A 20,592-nucleotide genomic window follows, 5' to 3' on the forward strand; every position below is an offset into this window, starting at 1 on the left:
TTATCATGCAAAACTTATCATATCATTGGCCTCAATATTTTTTCCACTAAACACAAAAACTCAGCTACAGGGATCCTACAAATTTTGGTGCAAGTGCTCTAAAAAAGTTTCTTGGTTTTAATCTGATCATTCAAATTTTATCCAGAGAAAATTCCTATAAATCCTTAAGGTCTAGTATAACTGGAGAGTATTGTTATAATATCAATCTAATTAGATCAATATTCTAATCATGATTGTAGTTGCTCGTTAAGTGAAAACAGAAGAATAGTTTGTATCTAATTTCTTTGAGCAGTGTATCCATTTTTGCTATCCCGATTTTAATGAAAGTCCAATATTTTTTAAACATTAAATTAAATTAAATTGCAATAAACACCTTATTTTTCAAGCGTTGACATATAATATATATTATATCTCTTCTTATATTCCTCATATGTGCCATTTGCACATTCTTATTTTCTAGCGCCTGCAACTGTTCACATCTTGATTAAATATAAAATTGTTTCCCATCGTGTAAACCAATGTTCTTGCTTTCACCCTCCCTCAGTTGCGGAAGAAGCCGCCCTATGCCGGTTCCTCCACTTTCTTATATTATTTTCTACTTTTCATCAAATGTTGCCTTCATCAACATTCTAATATCACCATGACACCATACTACATCCTATATATATTGATCAGCCAGAAAATGCAAACTCGTAGCTAGCTAGCTATTTATCAATATGAACACTAATTATTATGGTTAAAAGAAACATTGTTTGAGAATTTTCGGTACTTAATATTATTAGCTTCTTTTTTCATCTAGCTTAATTAATTAAGATTAAATGGCGTCATCATCAGCTCGCTTAGCCTTGATTGTTGTCTCCATGGGTTTGCTTTGGTCGGTCGGTACAGCAACTGATTACGTTGTGGGTGATGACAAGGGATGGTCTCTTGATTTCAATTACACACAGTGGGCACATGATAAAGATTTCCACGTCGGTGACCGCCTCGGTATGTTTAGTAAAAAAAATTCAACTACTAGATAAATTATTCATATAAAATATAAATTAAAAATAAATAAAATAATATATATTTATATTTAAATATAAATAATAATTAAAATTTATTAAAAAATCTTTTAAATTAAATTTATCATAAAATTATTTATTTTAAAAATTTAAACTAATAAAAAAAGATAATATAAATTTTAAATTTTTTTAAAAAAAGTATAGGGAGCTAATGAAATATTTGTACAATGTGTATAATGGAGATTTAGGAATTATTAGAGATATAAATATTAATGTTATCTTTTCCAATCAGTTGAAACTTTTGGGATAAGTGGTATCATTACATGGTATTAGAACTTTAGATCCGAAAAGTCTTTGGTAAACTCCAAAATCAATTTAAACTTTTGAGATGAGTGATTTTATAACCTGAAATATTTAGAGAAAATTTCACTCCCCTCCCTTACGAGATGCTAAAATGACACTTCCCTCCCCTCTATTTTATAAATGTACATTCTCCTCATTTCTAACTTTTAAAAAACCTCCTCTTTAATTCGTTTTAAATTTTTTATGTTAACTAATATTAATTTTATCCATTTTTTAAGAAAAAATAAATTATTTTTTGAAAAAATACCCGTTAGCAAAAATTTTATTTTTTATCATTAAATTTTACTTACCAAAATACCTTTTAATAAATTTTTTTTATTGATTAAATTGTATTTTTATTAAAATACTTTAAAAAAAATAATAATTAAATTATTTTTTTCTAAGATACCTACCCTTCAATAATTTTTTAATTATTAAATTGTAATTTTACCAAAATTTTTTTTAACAATTATTTTTATATTTACTATTAATTTTTTGATATCAATATATATTATTTTCATATTAAATAAAAAAATTTTACCACTGTTAATATAATAACAATTAATATATATTGATATTGAAAAATAATTTTAGTAAAATTTTTTATTTAATGTTAAAATAATACATATAGATATCGAAAAATTAATAGTAAAATATAAAAAAAATTATTAACGAAAATTTTGGTAAAATTATAATTTAATAATTAAAAAATTATTGAAGGATATTTTAGAAAAAAAAATATAATTATTAAATTTTTTAAAAAATACAATTTAATCAATAAAAGAATAATTTACTAAAGGGTATTTTGGTAAACAAAATTTAATTATAAAAAATAAAATTTTTGTTAATATGTTTTTTTTAAATAATTTATTTTTTCTTAAAAAATGGTTAAAGTTAACATTCGTTAACACAAAAAGTTTAAAATAGATTAAAGATGGAATTTTTTAAAATTTAGAAGGGAGGGAAGTGTACATTTATAAAATAGAGGGGAAGGAAGTGTCATTTTAGCATCTCGCAGGGGAGGGGAATGGAATTTTCTCATATTATCCTAGTAGTCGGATGGTTATTCTTAATAGTATAAGTGATGTTCATTTTGTAACTCAATAGTCCATTGTACACTTAGACCATTAATTTCTTAACGGTACTTATTTTTTAAATATAAAATTTTAATACCATTTCATAAAAACACTCGTCCAAAAAAATTTAAAGGACAAAATTTACTATAAGGTGGCTTAAATAATGGAAGCTTACTCTTTTAGCACTTGTTGTGTAGTGTTCAAATACGACAAGAAGAAGCACAATGTGTTCAAAGTGAATGGTACACTCTTTAACTCATGCACCGTTCCAAACGACACAGAGCCATTTTCCTCAGGTCATGATTTCATTTCACTGGAAACCGAAGGAAGGAAGTGGTACATCTGTGGAAAGAGCGACCACTGTGTTAACCGTCAGATGAAACTACTCATCAATGTCGGATCTGCTGCTCCTGCACCTGCTCCTACTTCTGGTGCTCCTCATTCTTTGCCGTCGTCGTCGTTCTACATTGCTGCAACTCTTGCCATTGCTGCCATTTTATTCGTCTGAGATTAGTTTGAGGTTCTTTGTCTTCGTTGCTTGTTATGGAAAGTAACGGTTTCAGATGTATGTGCTTCTAGTTTTAATGTTAGTGGTTTAACCATGTTTTTTATTTAGTTGTTCTTTTTTTTAATCTTAAATGAGATTTATTTTTTAATTATCATATATACTAGATACTTTGATTATAATATATATTACAGATAAAATGAATCATGTTATTATTTTTTATATTTATTATAAAAAATAATAAACCATATACAAAGGAGAAAATTGAATTAATCTATTCGTTTTTTTACATACACATATATATAGTTTAATGTACTGTTAATGTAAATTAAAAAATATATATTTAATTATATATTAACATATAAATAAATAATTTTTTTATATTTATTATAAATAATTATCTAATAAAATAGATATAATTAAACGATTGAACTATCATTCCGTGCTTCAAAATTATACTATATACTGGCATTCGTCAATCATGCACTACAATTCAAGCCACTTAATTACAAAAGCAACCTGTTTAATATAAAACCAATTATTTTGCAGTTTTCAGTATAGGAAAATTTGGAATTGTATATATACTTAAGAAGAAGAAACTTTTAATTATTATTATTATTACATCTGGTGGCCAAGGTAACTAGAAAATCTCTGTAGTGACCGGATGGAATGGCTTCATGAAGAAAATGAGGAAGGTCCTTGCCATACTTTTCCTTGAAAACATTGTTGATGTCATCCATGTCCACCTCAACCCTACTTATCAATGTTCGTGCCAATGTTTCTATGCCTCTTCTTCCCCCTTTCATGCTTCTATGCAGTGACTGTCAATAAAATTTTAAAGATTTTAAATAATTCGACCATGAGAATATAAAATAAAATACACTATTTTCAACTCAAAATATTAAAGATATTAAGTTGATGAGTCTCTCATTTTATAAATTTTTTATTTTTTTTTCAATGAGAGACTAATTTGACGAGATTCTAACGCTTACAACATTAACATATGGGGGTGGTACAGGGGAGAAGGGGGGTTACCTTTGCATAATAGCATGCTGGATTATAAATACATTTCACAACCACAATTAGAGCTTCACCAAATTGCCCATACTCTCCCCTCTTGATGGCCTAATAGAAAACCAATTCAATTAATTCAAATAATCAATTAAATAAAATTTTGTAGGAAATTGTGTTGGCTAGCTAATAGTACTTTTGTGTAGTCATGGCCATAAATGCGTTTGTAACTGGAAAATGTTAGCTTCAACTGGGGAATGCTTCTCTTGCTTAGGATTTCAAGAACAACAGCTTCATCTGCAGCTCCTAAGCTTCCCTCACCAGTTTCATAAAGCCTCCTTGCATCGCACTTAGATATATGTTGGCTCACATCTGCTTTATGTGCTTTGTGTGATGCAGCTAATGCCACCAGAATCTGTAATAATTTACTCAAATATTTATCACTCCAACCAGTAACCATAAAAAAAAACCAAAATTTTATCTAATAATGAATCATTTTTGAATCTTTTATGAATAATTTTGTCTTTTAAATATTATATTATAGAATTTTCTAAGACATATTTGTATGTAGTTTTATTGTTATAATAATTCTCATAAAATTACTTCTCATAAAATATACGTACGAAATTACGAATAATTATATCTCTAATTTTTATTTGTTTTTGAATTTTTCTTTTGAGAAGTTTTAATATTATATCATCAAATTATTTTTTTTTAAAACTTAAAACGGATAAAAATAGACACATGAATGGTTATATGTCTAGAAATAATAATAAAAAATAATCAAACAAAATTTGTTTAAAAAAAAATCATTTCCTTAGATTTATAAATAGAACAAGGTGGAAACTCAAGTGTAGTTGATTTCACATGAAGTTGATAGTTGAGAACCGTTAGATGATTTGACTGGTTTGACTAAATTTTCATCTAACGACTCTCAACTATCAACTTCAGGTGAAGTTGAATGCACTGGAGTTTTTAACATAAAACAATGGATAACTTGCATGAATGATTTGAGTGTAGTCTCTACAAGACTCAAAACAGAGGCATACCTTCTGAAATGGACTTGGAGGGTCCAAATTGATAATGTCTTGATCCAAAAGCCTTCTAAACCTTTTGTTATATGCTTGTGTGATAAGGAGAACATGACTTGATTTTCTGCCCACAAAAATTTCCACAAGAGCCTTGAAATTGATCTCATCTTCTTGTTGAAGAGCTTCTCTGGCTATAACTGCATCTCTTTCATGTGGGTCAAGAATCCACAAGGACAAAGCACACAAAGAACATTTCATTGATGATGATTTCAACCCATCATCTTCTTCATTATAATATCTTTGGAAGTGACTTATTAAGTCTTCACCATACTCTGCTTTGTAGGTTTCCCTTAGTTGTTGCCTTTCAAGTAGGCTTAATCCAGCAAGAGAAGATGGATTCAGTTGTTGCCTCAAACCCACCAAAGAGTCTTGAATCTTCTTGGAATCAAACTCCAAATTGTGGTTTGAGAAGGTTAGAATGTTGGTAGCCATATGAGAGAGATCAGAGAGACAGAGAGAGAAAGAAACAGAGATTTTAGGGAGAGACTACAATTGACTCCTATTTAAACAAACATGAGTTCCTTTTTTTTTGACACATGACTTCCTATTTTATTAAACGACAAAAATATTTCTAATTTTTTTATTTCAAAGATAAATAAATTTTTTATTAATTAAAAATATAAAATATTTTTTATTTTTTAAAATGCGGACATCTAAATTCTTTCGGAAGATCAATTTGTCCTTATATATTTTGGACGAAAGAATTTAAATATCTCGTATTTTAAAAAATCAAGAATATTTTTATATTTTAATTAATAAAAAACTTATATATCTTCGAATTAAAATATTAAAGACTTATTTATCTTTTTTTTTGCTTTATTTTATAAAATAATTTAATTAAGCTAGTTGGTATTACTAATCAGCCATTAAAGTAGCATGGGACATATTTTAGAACGAAAATGTCCCATTACCAAAAAAAATTAGGTTCTAAATCAACAAACATTTTACAACAAAATAATCAAACTTGTAATGACAAAATAATCAATTTTTTTTCATCAGCATAATTAAATTTTTTTATAAATACCAAATATATATCTTTATACGGTAACTTTTTTGTGCTCATATAATATGATTAATTTTAGAAATTTTATAAATCATTTGTTAAAATACTTTTTGAGCATTTGATACTTGTGCCAAATGTTGTTAACAATGTTTGTTGGTTCTATAAAATACATATATAAGAAATGCTAATCTTCGTCCTTAAATTCTAAATCCCATATGTAAAGGTTATTAGCAATGAAAAAAGTCCTCTATTTTTTACCCTAAAAGTCTCCTGATGATGTTTATTAATTAACTAAATGTTGACTTGACAAATTACAATACTTACTGGCAAGCTAAATTATGTTAACAAGACTTGTCACATATTAGCATTTGGTATACCACGTTACCATTTAAAGAACCAAATTAGCAATAAATATTAATATATCATTTTTAAATTTTATATGACTAAAACAAAAAAAAAAACTTTCTTTGTCTTTTTATTTACATTTCAATATTTTTCATTTTATAATTTTATAAAAAAATTAAATAAAAATAATATTTTATTATTTTCATTTTTTTTATAAAATACTAAAAACATAAAATATAAATAATAAAAATAAAAAATATAAAAAAACTAACTTTTAATTAGTCAACTATAGAATTTAGGTTTATAATTTAAGATTTATAATTAAAAATGTATAACTATAGTCTAAAGTTAAGATAAACAAAATAATTTTAAAAAAATAAACGAAAAAAATTGAATACTCCATCCGGTTCCTGACAATTATCTTGAAAGGACAATGAGGCCTAAAAAAAACACCAAATCCGGCCCTTGATATTTTTTTAGGACTGATTAGCTCATGTGCAAAAAAAAAAAAATTGACTTTTTTTTGGTACAGGGACTAATACGTCCTACAAAAATAAATCTCACGGATCGGGTTGGTATTTTTTTTGTCAAAAGCCTCGTTGTCTTTTGAGATAATTGTCAAGGTGCTGTTTAAGATTTTTCTAAAAAAAATAGTTACCTGACATTAGTTAAAAGAAAAGCGCAACTAATCAAAGACAAGGCAAATAAATTAGAACTAAAAATTATGTATTTTATTTGTGGTCACCAAAAAGTACAATTCTTGCTTGAAGGGCAAGGCAGGATCATAAGCAAAAATGGAAAGTGGGGGGAGTCATGAGTCATGAGTGTACTCCCCTCCAAAACATTTTTGGGGTGGAATTCAAAGTCCAAAAGGTAAAGAGGAAGTGAATTTTTGCTCTGAATGGAGTTGATGGTGATGTGTAACGCAGGTTGTATAGGTGGGTCTTGGTGCCATGTGATGTTTGTTTTTTTGCTCAAATAATTCTCAATGCTTTCCAAGTAAGCTTTTAGTACACACTTCTTCCTTTCCAAAACCCAACCCACCTTGAGAGTTTCCCATTGAACAATATAATGCTATTCTGACAAATCTTCTATCTTTGATATATACTGTCATGCATCATTAGCCATGCAACCTAGAAAATTATGGTTTTATATATGAGAAAAGTTGCATCAATGGTACAGTTCATTTTTCATCAAACTTTTGATATTTTAATACGAAGGATGAGGATTTCAAAATAAATATGGTTAGAAACTAGGGGCGTTCAAGGTTTGGGGTAAAATTCAACTCGGATTCAATATATATTTGTAGCACTATAAGTTTTTCATGGAATGCGATGGGTTGAATATATGGGTTGAATCGATGGAATGCGATGATGAAGTTTTTGTAGCACTATAAGTTTTTCATGGAAGTCCCTCCAACAAAAAAAAATATTAATTTTCACTGGGATTTTCAACTTCCTCAGTTCTCGCCATAAATTTCGTTGTCTCATAATCTCTGGGTAAAATTCAATGGGAGGATGCGAGAATCCATAAGTCACACAGTATCCAGTACTCACTTCATACGAACCATTTTTATGAAGAATCTAACAAATTTTATTTTTTCCATCTCCAATTATTGTTGCTAGCACACTTTGACTAGTATCCTCGAAAAAAATGTTTCTAATTAGAGTTTATTTTAGAGAGCATTAAAAAGTATTAAGTTATTGACCATCAATAGTGGTTGATTTTGCAAATTGAAAGTTTTAGATGGAGGGACAAGGACAACACAAGAATGTGGAGGAACAAGCCAATGATCGCTGAAGATTCGGATACTGGATCCATCACCAACTCGCCAAATCAGCCCCTATTTAACAACTACTTTACGCCCTTCCAATATGCTACGCTATCTCACGAAGGTACTGCACCAATCTCTGTATTCATTATAGAACTGTATCGAAATTATTCACCTTTGAAAAGTCTATATAGGAGTAATTGTGATTGAGAGACGACTTTTTAACATTATTTTGCTAATAGCGCCAAATTCTGAGCTCCTAGGTCCTTAAAACCTAGTCCACCTTCCAATTTTGGTCTTATCATAGTATCCCAACTAACACATTTCATTTTTCTCTCTATATCTTTTTGACCCCACAAAAATTAGGAGAGTATATTATGAATCTCTCTAATTAAAGTGAAACATGATAATGAATAAATTGGGATAGCCTCCCCAACAACTTTGATTAGAACATGTCTGCCTCTAAAAAAGAGAAGTTTTCTTTTCCACCTTTGAATTTGTTTTTCCATTTTGTCCTTAATTTCTTTGAAGGTGACTTTTTTATTTTTGGAATGTAGATAGAAGACCCAAATATTTATCCTATATATGTACTAATATGAGCAATTTTTAATTTTCGATCGTAGTTATCAAGTAACAGGAAAAATATTATTATTAAAGAATAGAATTAATTTATGCAAATTAATTTTTTGGCCATTAAATTTTTCGTTTAATCGAAAAAGACAAAATATTTTTACAATTATTTTCTGATGCTTTACAAGAAAAGATTGAATCATTCGCAAATAATAAAACAATTTTAGTTAATAAAAACTAATGTATATAATATATACCCGTGTAATGTATGAAAAGTATTTATTCAGTTTATGTTTTATTAGTATTTTTAAAATTTATTTTTTATTAATTTATTTAATTTATATAAAAATAATTAAAAATCTTAATTAATCTTTTTAGTTATTTTTTAAATTTATAAATAAATAAAAATGTTTCTTTTTATTTTTAATAGTTAAAAATATATATTTAAATTTTCATTTATTTAAATATTAAAAAGATAAATTAAGTCTCTTATTTATTACTCATATTTTATTATTCTATATTATATTTCTGTTTAAATATTTTTTAATAATGATTAGAAAACACAAATTTATATTACATATTCATATACGATAAATTAAAATTAACATGTTACAATGCAATGATATAATTATAAATAAAATAGCTAAAATAAGAGTATTGTAAATTAAATAAGATAAACACTTATATTATTATTTTATAAAATGAATAAATATAAAAAAATTAATTCAAAATCACCATCAAATTTTTCTTCATACATATATATATATATATATATATATATATATAAATTAATTTTTCTTAATATATATATATATATATATATATATATATATATATAAATTAATTTTTCTTAATACGATGTAAATAGTAAATACCCAATACCCGCATTAAACTATCTTGTTATTAACTTTTTTTTACCAATATTATCTAATAATACGTTGTAAATAATCTCCTCCAAAATTTTAAGTTGCATAAATATAAATAGATAATTTTAATCATTAATAGAATCATATACATACACATATACATATTCATATAATATATATAGATTTCCTTTGTTAAAGTGTTAACAAATTTATAAACTATTGTTTTCAATAATTAATTCTAAAACCAAAAATGCTACTCAACCAATAATTAATTCTAGAAACAAAAATGCTACTCAACTAATATTTACTCAGCCAACGAAAACCTCAATCTAAGTATAATACATAATTTAAATTTTAACAACGTAAAAAATTAATTTAGAATATTACAATTAAATTTCTTAATTAGTTTATATATTTATTTTTTATATTTATTTTCAACTAACGTCAAATTCTAAAATAATTATTAATTGATTTTATTTGTATTGATTTTTTTTTTTTTCACCGTTTTTTTAATTCAAATTTTCATAATACTTTTTCGCCCTTAGTTTCTTTTTTTTTTTTTTATATTCATACATCAATATTCATTTTAAAATTAAACATTTTAAAAATTAAACATGTATCATAATATATCACATCATCATGTTTTACACTTAATCTTATTCATATAATTACATTATATCTTTTTTATTTTTTTTAATTGTTTCTTTCTATAAAAAAATAAAGTAAAATCTGATTTAATTATAACATTTTTTTTTCTATTACATCTCTAAAAATAAGGATTAATACTTTCTTTAAAGAGATATATATAAGAGAACTAATTCAAAAAACATAAATCAAAATGCATCGTATCACCAAATTTTTTGCTTGTTTCTTTCTGTTCAAACATTTATGTCGACAATTTGATTCCTATTATATATTGGTTACACACTACAAGAATAGGTATTTTACCGACGACCTAGTCTAATAAAGAAAAAGAGGATAAACGAGAAGATATATAAGAATTTAAATTGAATAAAAATATATATTAAAATTGAAATAAAAATAAAATAGATAGATTGAAATTAAATACAAAGAGAATCATTATATTTTCTACCTAATTTTCTGATATAATGAGATATGAAAAACTCACTCAACTTCACTTGTTTATATCATAATTTCATCACGAAATTAATAAGAATTGTTTTCACACTTCTAATATCCCTTACGATAATTTATGAGATATAACCTCTTATTAAATTAAAATAAAAAAATTCTAAATCTATAAACATAAAGCCCAATTTAATAATTAAATAAACAAAATTAAAATACATCAAACTAAATTAAATATTCTAAACAAATAAATTAATAAATTTTAAATAATATTTAAACTTTTTATATTACAAACATTTAAAATACGTATCATCCGACCTTGATTAAAAAACCACCAGCAAACTTGTTATTGATAAATGCCAATCAATATTAACATTAGTAATAGGCGTGAGTGTAGTAGTAACATCCCTTAATTGATTTCTTATAATTAAAATTTTTAATTGATTACATATCTCATTTTTTTAATTTTATTTTAGGATTGATTTTTTCTTTATATATATATATATATATATATATATATATATATATATATATATATATGAAGAAAATGATTAAAATATTCACATGAGAGTGCGTCTCATCATCAAAATTTTTATTCAATTTTACATATTTAAATATATATACTCGTAATTGATTTATTTCAACTATATTTAGAGTATATTCTTTAATTAGTTCATTAGAAATAAAATCTCTAATTTATTACATTTCAATTTTCCAATTATATCAGATAAATTAATTACAGTATAATTTTTCAATTGTATATTATAATTGTTTTTTTTAAATAAATCTATAGAGATAACTGATTTAAAGAATAACACCAAAATGTGTCAACGTTATTAAGTTTTTTTTTTCTTAATTTTACCTATTAAATTCACACCAATATCAATACCTCATTATATCTTAGTTATTTCTATAATTGATTATTTTTTATAAATAAAATCTCTAATTCATTATATTTCCAATTTATATCATGTGATTAATTTTTTTAATAGAATAATATATTGAATTATATTATAGATAATTAATTCTTTTCTAATTAAAATTATTATATTTAAATTATATCACATAATTATTCCTTTTTTATTTAAATGATAACAAATCTATTTATTTAATATATAATTTTTTTCTAAAAAATAACATCTATATTAAAATTATAAGAATTATTGATTAACATAAATATAAAAAAATCATGATGATTATTAAAATATCTATTTTAGTTATGATTTAATCATTAAAAATATATAGTAAAAATTAATTTTATATATTTGTATAAAAATAATTTAATTATTTATGGAGATAAATATTTAATCATTAAATTATGTGTTAATATCTAGATGATTAGAAGAATTATTGACATTTAGCAATATTTTAATCATTAAATATTAATTTGTGTATAATTAAATAATTAAATAGAAAATACTTTTTTAAAAATAATTAAAAAGAAGAAAATATCTATAGTGATATATTTGATGTTAGAATGTAATTTGTTGCAGAATAATATAATGATAATAATTAGAAACTATTTAATGGTAAAAAATTATTACAAAAATAAGGGCATGCAAATATAATAATTGCCCAATAAATACATATCTTCAAGCATGCATGCATGGTTCCATAAGTTAAATATAAGTGGTTCCCTTAAATTAAAGAAAAAGTGAAAAAGTGAAAAACCACAAAATAATGGTTACAACTCGAAAACTGAGGGTGGAAATTTTGGACGCTCGAAACCTTATGCCCAAGGACGGTTTTGGTAGCTCTAGTCCCTACGTAGTGGTTAGATTTGGATCCCAGGAATACAAGACCCAGACCAAGGTTCGTGATCTGAACCCGGTCTGGAATGAAACGTTGTCGTTTGAGATAGAACCACCTTTACCCAACAACAATAGTGTTAAATTTTTTAGACTCAACCGACGGCGGAATGATGTTATCAGCGTCAAGGTCAGTCACAAGTCACAACTCACAAGCAGAAAATTTTATTAGTGGGACAAAAGTACTTCCGAAATATTCAGATTACATTCTCATGTGTATTCCAAATTTGTTTTTAAAAAAATCTTTAATTGAATGTTTTAGTTTTTATAAATTCTTAACTGTCAGATTAGATTTTTTTTCTTATCTTTTAAGTGCGTATTTGTTTAGAAGAATTCTAATTTATGCCTGAAGGTTATCAATAGAGATAAATTATTTTCATATTTGTTTGAAACTACTTTAAAATTTAATTCTCAAAATAACTTATTACTAAGAAAAAATTATTCCTACAATTTTTAGATTTTTATTTTCATACCAAATGACAAGTATTTAATATTATCGTGCAAACGGAATTAATATATTGAAGTGTTACTATGTCTTATTTATTATATCAGTTCTGCTAGAAGTAAAGCTAATTATAGTCAATTAATTGAAAAATAAGTCGATTATAAATTTTTTTATTATTTTAATTTTTTTAAAAAAAATTGATTTAATTGATTTATATTATAGTTAATTTTCTAAATTTTTTTATTATTTTTGTTAATAGAATAGAATTCATCTTTTAATTTATGATATTAACAAATATCATTCTCACTCAAATTTTATTATTTTGATTGGACTTAATTCACATAAAAGCTTGTTTTAATATTAAATATAAAATAAAGATATATATAACTGTTTTTATGTGAAATTAAGAGGAGTGCTAGCGAATCTGTAAATTTTGTATTTTGTAACTATCAATTAATATTTTTAATAGTGTGAGATTATATTTAATGATAAGAGATTATTCACTTTTCTTTTGACGATTAAGTGCTGGCCAAATTATTAAAAAGTGCTGGCTCCTAATTTAACATGTAAAATGGATTTTCTACTATCAACTTCTACAACTCTCTAGGCGAGTTTTCACCCTATACATCCATTTGTAAACAAATGTTTGTGGCGTGAAATTTTCATCCTGATAGAATCAAACAAGTTAAATTAGTACTAAGTAGACTGCAATGTGCGTGAAGGTGAAGCATGACAAGAGGCATGGCCCAACCCGGCGGAGTGGCGACCTTGGTGAAGTTTGCTTGGACTTGAAGCATTTCATGGAGAGAGGCGAGGAAGTTTTGAGATATTACCCTCTCAAGAGGTCCATATTCAAGAATATGAAAGGCCACATCGGTTTGAAACTCTCCTACAAAATCGAAGACCAATCAGCCACACCGGACCATGTGCCGTTAGAACAAGAGACCATGTCAGTAACGGAAGTTGAAAATTCAATTTATCTCAAGCCCGAGCCCGAGCCCAAGCCCGAGCCCGAGCCTGAACCTGAACTTGATGATGATGAGATGATGGTCTTGCACAAACGGCAGATAGAGGAGGGAAGAAGAACAAACCAAGGGAACGAGAAAAGCACATCACTACAAGCATTCATATTTTGCTATGCTCTTTTGTTGTGGAGACATGTATTGGATTTTGGTGCAGTTTTATTCCCTTACCTTTTTCAATTGTTGAAGCGTTTGGGATTAGTTATATTCTCTTATGTTTTTCCATTGTTGAAGCGTTTAGGGATAGGTATATGCTCTTACATTATTCAATTTTCAAAGCGTCTACTGAATCTGACTTGATTTCATACGATGAAGCTCAGTTGTATAGTGAGAAAAAGTAAATGAAATTCATATTTAGATAAACTTGAACTTGATCACTAATTTTTTATTTCAAATACGGCAGTACTTATTTTTAAAATTTGAATCATTTTCTTCCAAACAAACATATCCAATGATTTATGGCTAAGTTCTAAGTATATATGAAGAACATTAACGAAAGATAAGAATACCCCTGCCTGCTAGCTATTCTCCCCTAAATCAAGAACCCTGGAGACTAGAGTTAAATGTCACACCACCCAAGGTTTAGTTGAATTGAACAAGATGAACCAAATGCTTTTATCATTTAAAAGTGTGAAAGTTGAGAATTAAATTCAATAATCCTGTGACAATATGGTTGGGTTCATAGATATTCACCTCAATTATTAATACCCACTCCAACAAATAAAGAGTAATTAAGCTGTTCAAGATGTGCTGAAGGCAACAGTCCAAATTATAAAAGAACGAAAACTGCACAAATTTGGAGACAAAAAATTGTAATGACAACTTCCTAGAACTAATGACGATCGAGGATAAGAATTAATAATAATATATTTCTAAAGAATAATAATAACATTTCAATCTAAGGACCAATTTGATAACATTGATTAATATATATGTTCCGATCGTAATTATCCCTAAAACCTTGAAACGTGTGAAAAGCTGCAGCTAGAGAGCTAGTGTCATATTTTTGTCAAAAAATTCCAATTATCATTCATATCTAAACATGTATTCACACGGACAAGAACCTTTGATGATGAGTCGGTGACACAAAAGCCATTCATGTTGGAAGGAAAAGAAAAAGGCTTGCCATGCCCCTTCTTTCTCGCTTCTTCTTAATTTATATACAACCCTTAATTCAAGGGACGGCCAAAAAGCAAAGGCCTAGTTTGACAAAGAATCTTCCCTACTGGGAATACAAATAAAAAGAGAGAAAGGGAAACCATATATATATATTAATTAACCTAATATGCAAAGCAAAAGAAAATTATGGTGCAATTGGACAGACAGACCCACAAAGCTGCAAAGGTCTAAAGGTGCTTGCATATCAAGTTAAGCACCACATACACCTTATTAGAAAATTTTCAAGTGTGCTGTCATATCAGTTTCAATAATTTTTAATTATTGATCTTAATTATTAAAAATATATATAATAGAGCAATGCTGGGGCAACAACATTTGTGATTGGTAGCTATCAACTAGCCATCAATGATGATTTGATGGTGTGAGATTGGTGTGAAATTTCATCCAATGGCTCATCTTTCTCTGCTGGTTACATGCTGGCCAAAATGCAATAAAATTGCTGGCCTCCTAAACTTTTCCTATATAATATATATAATTAAGATTAAGTTAAAAATTACTAATATACCGGTATGATAGTATACTTGAAAATCTTCTTATTATATATGCATTATTGTTTTCTTATACCCTCATCACTTCTGGCTTCCATACCACACATCTTTTTCAAACAACACAGCTATGACTTCCACTTCTGCTTTTCTTAATCTGGTTATTGACTATAGTTATTTATGTAATCCTTTTTTCTTGATTGATTCTAGTTAAAATATATTTTATTAACTCAAACAAAGCAATAGGTAAATTTTAAGTGGCATAAGCTTTGCCTGAAAAAGAGAAGATTCCAAAATATTTTTCTTATGAGATTAAGTTGAAGATAAAAGGGGAAAAAGAACTCTACGAGCAGGTTTGGGAATTATTAAAGAAATTTTTTTTTCTGGTTAAAAATAACTAACTGTAAGTAATATAAAAATAATAATTTAAAACTTATGTATATAAACAAAAGCATTATTTTGGGTTAACTTCAATCATCATATATTAAATGATAATAAAAACAATCATTTCATAAAAAAGTCTTTAAGTATATAGTACATTAGTATTTCAATAAATTTTAATTGTTAATCTTAATTATATATATTTTTATAATTAAAATCAATGATTAAAAATTATTAAAACACTACACTTAAATTTTTTTTCATTTTATATACTCATTTTTATAATTATATTACTCAAAATAGTTTTTTATAAAACCATTTTAAATTTAAATTAGAGTATTTAAATATAAATTGATTGTGACATTATTATTTTAAAAAATAATTATACAAATAAAATAAATTTAATTTGATCGCATAAATATTTTTTTAAATTTATTAAAGACTATCAGAATTTATTATTTTTTATTATTATCTAATCACCAACTCAATTTTTTTAGTTTAATTTCTTTAATCTAATAATTCAATAATATACTTTATCCTATTATTTTAAATATTAATAATTAACTCATGACAAAAAATAATAAATCCTTATAGCCTTTTTATTTTTCTAAAGAAATTGAAGATCGAACGCAACAAATCAATAGGAATAATAATTTTATTCTTAATTTCAAAAAGTGGAAAGATCAGATGATATCAAACAAAACCAATTTAATTATCATCATATATTCTTTAAAAAAAAAAACAGCTAAGTTCAGCCAGAAAATTTAAAGAATATATACCTTGGATTTTGTATTATTTTTATTCTTTGCTTTCTCAACTCTTTTTTACTCTCTATATTTTGATTATTTTCTTTGCATAAAAATTGAAAAGATAACATTAACAAGGATAAAAAGAAAGAAAGAAAGAAATAGTCTAGAATAATTTTTTTTTAGTTGCCCAGGATATCCCTAATCCTACAGTTTAAGGATTAATTTGTCGCATATCGGAATTACATTTAAGGCTTTGTTACTGGCCAATGAGTTATTACATGCATAAGGTGGAATTCAAAACCGACACTTGTTTAAGCGGACGAGTAAGCTGACCACTCGAGCAACCCAAGTTTGTTCTAGAATAGTTTGATATTATAGAAGTATAATCACTAACCAGCTTAACTACTCATTGTCACCGTGTTTCTCAAATGATATAAGGGGAATACCTTAGCTGAGACAGTTCTTCCTTCTGCTCTCCCAGAATTCCCAAACACAGCAACACCATTGCCATGACAATAATTGCTTCAGCTTAAATTATTACAAACACAAATAAATCATTAGAAGCCACATGCAAGAATGGGCACCGTTCGGAAACTCATTGTGGAAGTTGTAGATGCTCGCAACCTCTTGCCCAAGGATGGCCACGGAACTTCCAGCCCCTACGTCGTTATCGATTTCTATGGCCAGCGGAGGAAGACGCACACCGTGCTTCGCGACCTCAACCCTGTCTGGAACGAAACGCTCTCGTTTAACGTCGGCACGCCCTCTGACATTTTCGGCGACGTCCTCGAACTCGACGTCTACCACGACAAGAACCACGGCCCTACCCGGAGGAACAACTCCTTGGGACGTTTAAAGCTTAGTTCTACGCAGTTCGTGAAAAAAGGCGAAGAGGCTCTCATATATTACGCGCTCGAGAAGAAGTACTTACTCAGCATGATCCAAGGCGAAATTGGCTTGAAGATTTACTACGTAGATGAGGAGATACCGCCTCAACTTCCACCGGAGCAGAAAGAGCCACCACCGCCACCGCCGCCTCCGCCGCAGGAATCAGAGACAAAACCACAGGCTGAGCCTGAGAAAGTTGAAGAACAACCGAAGGTAGAGGCTGACGCGAAGCCGGAATGTGACGAGGGTAAAGAAGAGACAACTGAAAACGGTAACGCAGAAGAAAAAGCAGATCCAGAAGTTGAAAAGCCACCTGAGTCGGTGCATGAAGAACCTGAACCAAATGGAAGCGTGGATCAGGTGGATCCGGGAGTACCAGAAATACCTGCGCAGCCTCCTTTAAACGTTGATGTTATGGCGGCGTCGGTGTCAAGGTCGAGTTCTGAGATACGATTCAGTGGGATGAACGCTCCACAGCCAATAAGAAGGGTTGCGTCGACGGCAAGCTTTACATCGGAAGCTTCTTCTTCCGATAGTGTTTTGATCGAACGGTCCACGTTTGATCTCGTGGAGAAGATGCACTACCTCTTTGTTCATGTGGTGAAGGCGAGGTACTTGCCTACCAACGGTAACCCGGTGGTGAAGATAGCGGTTTCCGGTAACCAAGTCATGTCCAGGCCAGCTCGCAAGACGACGTTATTCGAGTGGAACCAGGCTTTCGCTTTCAGCCGCGACGCACCAGATTCTTCCCCCATTCTTGAGGTCTCCGTGTGGGACCCCGCTATTTCTGACGGTCGTAGCTTGCTTGGTGGAGTATGCTTTGACGTAACAGAAATTCCTGTGAGGGACCCACCGGATAGCCCTTTGGCCCCACAATGGTACAGGCTGGAAGGAGGTGAAGCCCAGCACGGTGATCTCATGCTTGCCACGTGGCTCGGCACACAAGCTGACGAATCATTTGCGGACGCGTGGAAAAGTGACACACACGGCCACGTTAACTCTAGAGCCAAGGTGTATCAGTCACCGAAGCTGTGGTACTTACGAGCCACTGTTCTTGAAGCTCAAGATATCATGCCGTTAACTTCGTCAAAGGAGGTTTCGTTTCAAGTTAAAGCTCAACTTGGATTTCAGGTGCTGAAGTCAAAGGCTTCCGTTGCTCGAAACGGCACCGCTTTGTGGAATGAAGATTTACTCTTTGTAGCGGCAGAGCCTGTTAGTGGAGACCTCGTGTTCACTTTGGAAATCCGGCAACCCAAAGCGCCGGTGACAATGGGGATTCTTATGATACCACTGGCCTCAATTGAAAGGAGAGTGGATGACCGGAACGTCGCGTCGCGTTGGTTCACATTCGAAGATCCAAACGAGGAAAAGAGTTCTTACAAAGGCAGAGTCCACTTACGCTTGTGCTTTGACGGAGGGTATCACGTGATGGATGAGTCAGCTCACGTGTGTAGCGATTTTCGCCCAACGGCGAGGCAACTTTGGAAGCCAGCAATTGGCACAGTTGAGCTTGGAATAATCGGTTGCAAGAACTTGATACCGATGAAGACGGTGAACGGTAAAAGCTCAACAGATGGATACTGCGTAGCCAAATACGGCAACAAATGGGTACGTACACGAACTGTATCTGATACATTGGAGCCAAAGTGGAATGAGCAGTACACGTGGAAGGTATACGATCCTTGCACAGTTTTAACCATTGGAGTATTCGATAGTTGGGGTGTATTCGAAGTGGACAGTCCCAAAGAATCCACTAGACCCGATTTCCGTATAGGAAAGGTACGTGTCCGTATTTCTACGCTCCAAACGGGTCGTGTGTACAGAAATACGTATCCGCTACTAGTCCTGACACATGCTGGTTTGAAGAAGATGGGTGAAATAGAGATAGCAATTAGGTTCATTCGAACGACTCAGCGGCTAGATTTTCTCCACGTGTATTCACAACCGATGCTTCCACTAATGCACCACATAAAGCCATTGGGGGTGGTGCAACAGGAAGTGCTGCGGAACATGGCGGTGAAAATGGTGGCGATGCACTTGTCGAGATCGGAGCCGCCGCTGAGAAAGGAAGTTGTCTACTACATGCTAGATGCCGATTCTCACAACTTCAGCATGAGAAAAGTGCGTGCGAATTGGTATAGGATAATTAACGTGGTCGCCGGAGTCATCGATATCGTACGGTGGATTGACGATACACGTGGATGGAAGAATCCAACGGCCACGATCCTTGTTCACGCGCTTTTAGTTATGCTAGTGTGGTTTCCAGATCTGATCATTCCAACATTTTTGTTCTACGTCTTCGTGATTGGTGCATGGAACTACAGGTTTCGTTCACGGGACCCACTTCCACATTTTGATCCCAAAATTTCGCTTGCTGAGGTGGTGGATAGAGAGGAGCTGGATGAAGAGTTTGATGCAGTGCCAAGCAGTGGATCATCGGAGATGGTGCGAGCGAGGTATGATAAGTTGCGCACGCTCGGGGCGCGCGTGCAAACTGTACTAGGAGATTTTGCCACGCAAGGAGAGCGCGTGCAAGCGCTGGTGACGTGGCGTGATCCACGTGCCACGGGGATGTTTGTTTTGTTGTGCTTGGTTGTGGCCTTGATACTGTACTTGGTGCCGTCGAAGATGGTGGCGATGGCGGCTGGGTTCTACTATCTTCGGCACCCTATCTTCCGTGATAGGTCTCCTTCTCCGGCGTTGAACTTCTTTCGAAGGCTTCCTTCTTTGTCAGATAGAATCATGTAAGAATTTTACTTTCGCTTTAGGTTATGTATGTATTTACACTTTAATTTGAAAGGATAGCCACTAGTAAGTTATATAAATACTCATTGCATGTGATAATGTGGTCTTTGCGTTTTTCTTTTCGGCTTTTTAATGGGCTTATGCCTGAGTGGAATGAAGTGAAAGAATGAAACTACGATAAATAATAGATCATAGATTCTCGATCATTTGTAAATCA

General features: G+C 29.8%; 3 protein-coding genes across 3 annotated transcripts; 2 read left to right on the top strand and 1 right to left on the bottom strand.

Annotated features, from left to right (window-relative positions):
* Positions 1-818: 818 nt before the first annotated feature.
* On the top strand, positions 819-3,575 carry LOC112718016 (blue copper protein 1a). The gene is made up of 2 exons (XM_025769931.2): positions 819-987; positions 2,620-3,575. Exons 1-2 carry the CDS (start codon positions 819-821, stop codon positions 2,928-2,930), a joined length of 480 nt encoding a protein of 159 aa, XP_025625716.1. The 3' UTR covers positions 2,931-3,575.
* Positions 3,371-5,549, bottom strand: LOC112716849 (uncharacterized). Its single transcript, XM_025768871.2, has 4 exons — positions 4,988-5,549; positions 4,135-4,353; positions 3,963-4,052; positions 3,371-3,748 (listed from the first exon to the last, which is right to left on the bottom strand). The coding sequence occupies exons 1-4, from the start codon at positions 5,459-5,461 to the stop codon at positions 3,530-3,532; spliced, it is 1,002 nt and encodes a 333-aa protein (XP_025624656.1). The 5' UTR covers positions 5,462-5,549; the 3' UTR covers positions 3,371-3,529.
* Positions 5,550-16,907: 11,358 nt separating this feature from the next.
* On the top strand, positions 16,908-20,592 carry LOC112716850 (multiple C2 domain and transmembrane region protein 16). Its single transcript, XM_025768872.3, has one exon. It carries the CDS (start codon positions 17,319-17,321, stop codon positions 20,376-20,378), a length of 3,060 nt encoding a protein of 1,019 aa, XP_025624657.1. The 5' UTR covers positions 16,908-17,318; the 3' UTR covers positions 20,379-20,592.

This window comes from Arachis hypogaea, chromosome 10 (genome assembly GCF_003086295.3).
Source record: "Arachis hypogaea cultivar Tifrunner chromosome 10, arahy.Tifrunner.gnm2.J5K5, whole genome shotgun sequence".
In the NCBI taxonomy this organism is placed as follows: domain Eukaryota; kingdom Viridiplantae; phylum Streptophyta; class Magnoliopsida; order Fabales; family Fabaceae; genus Arachis; species Arachis hypogaea.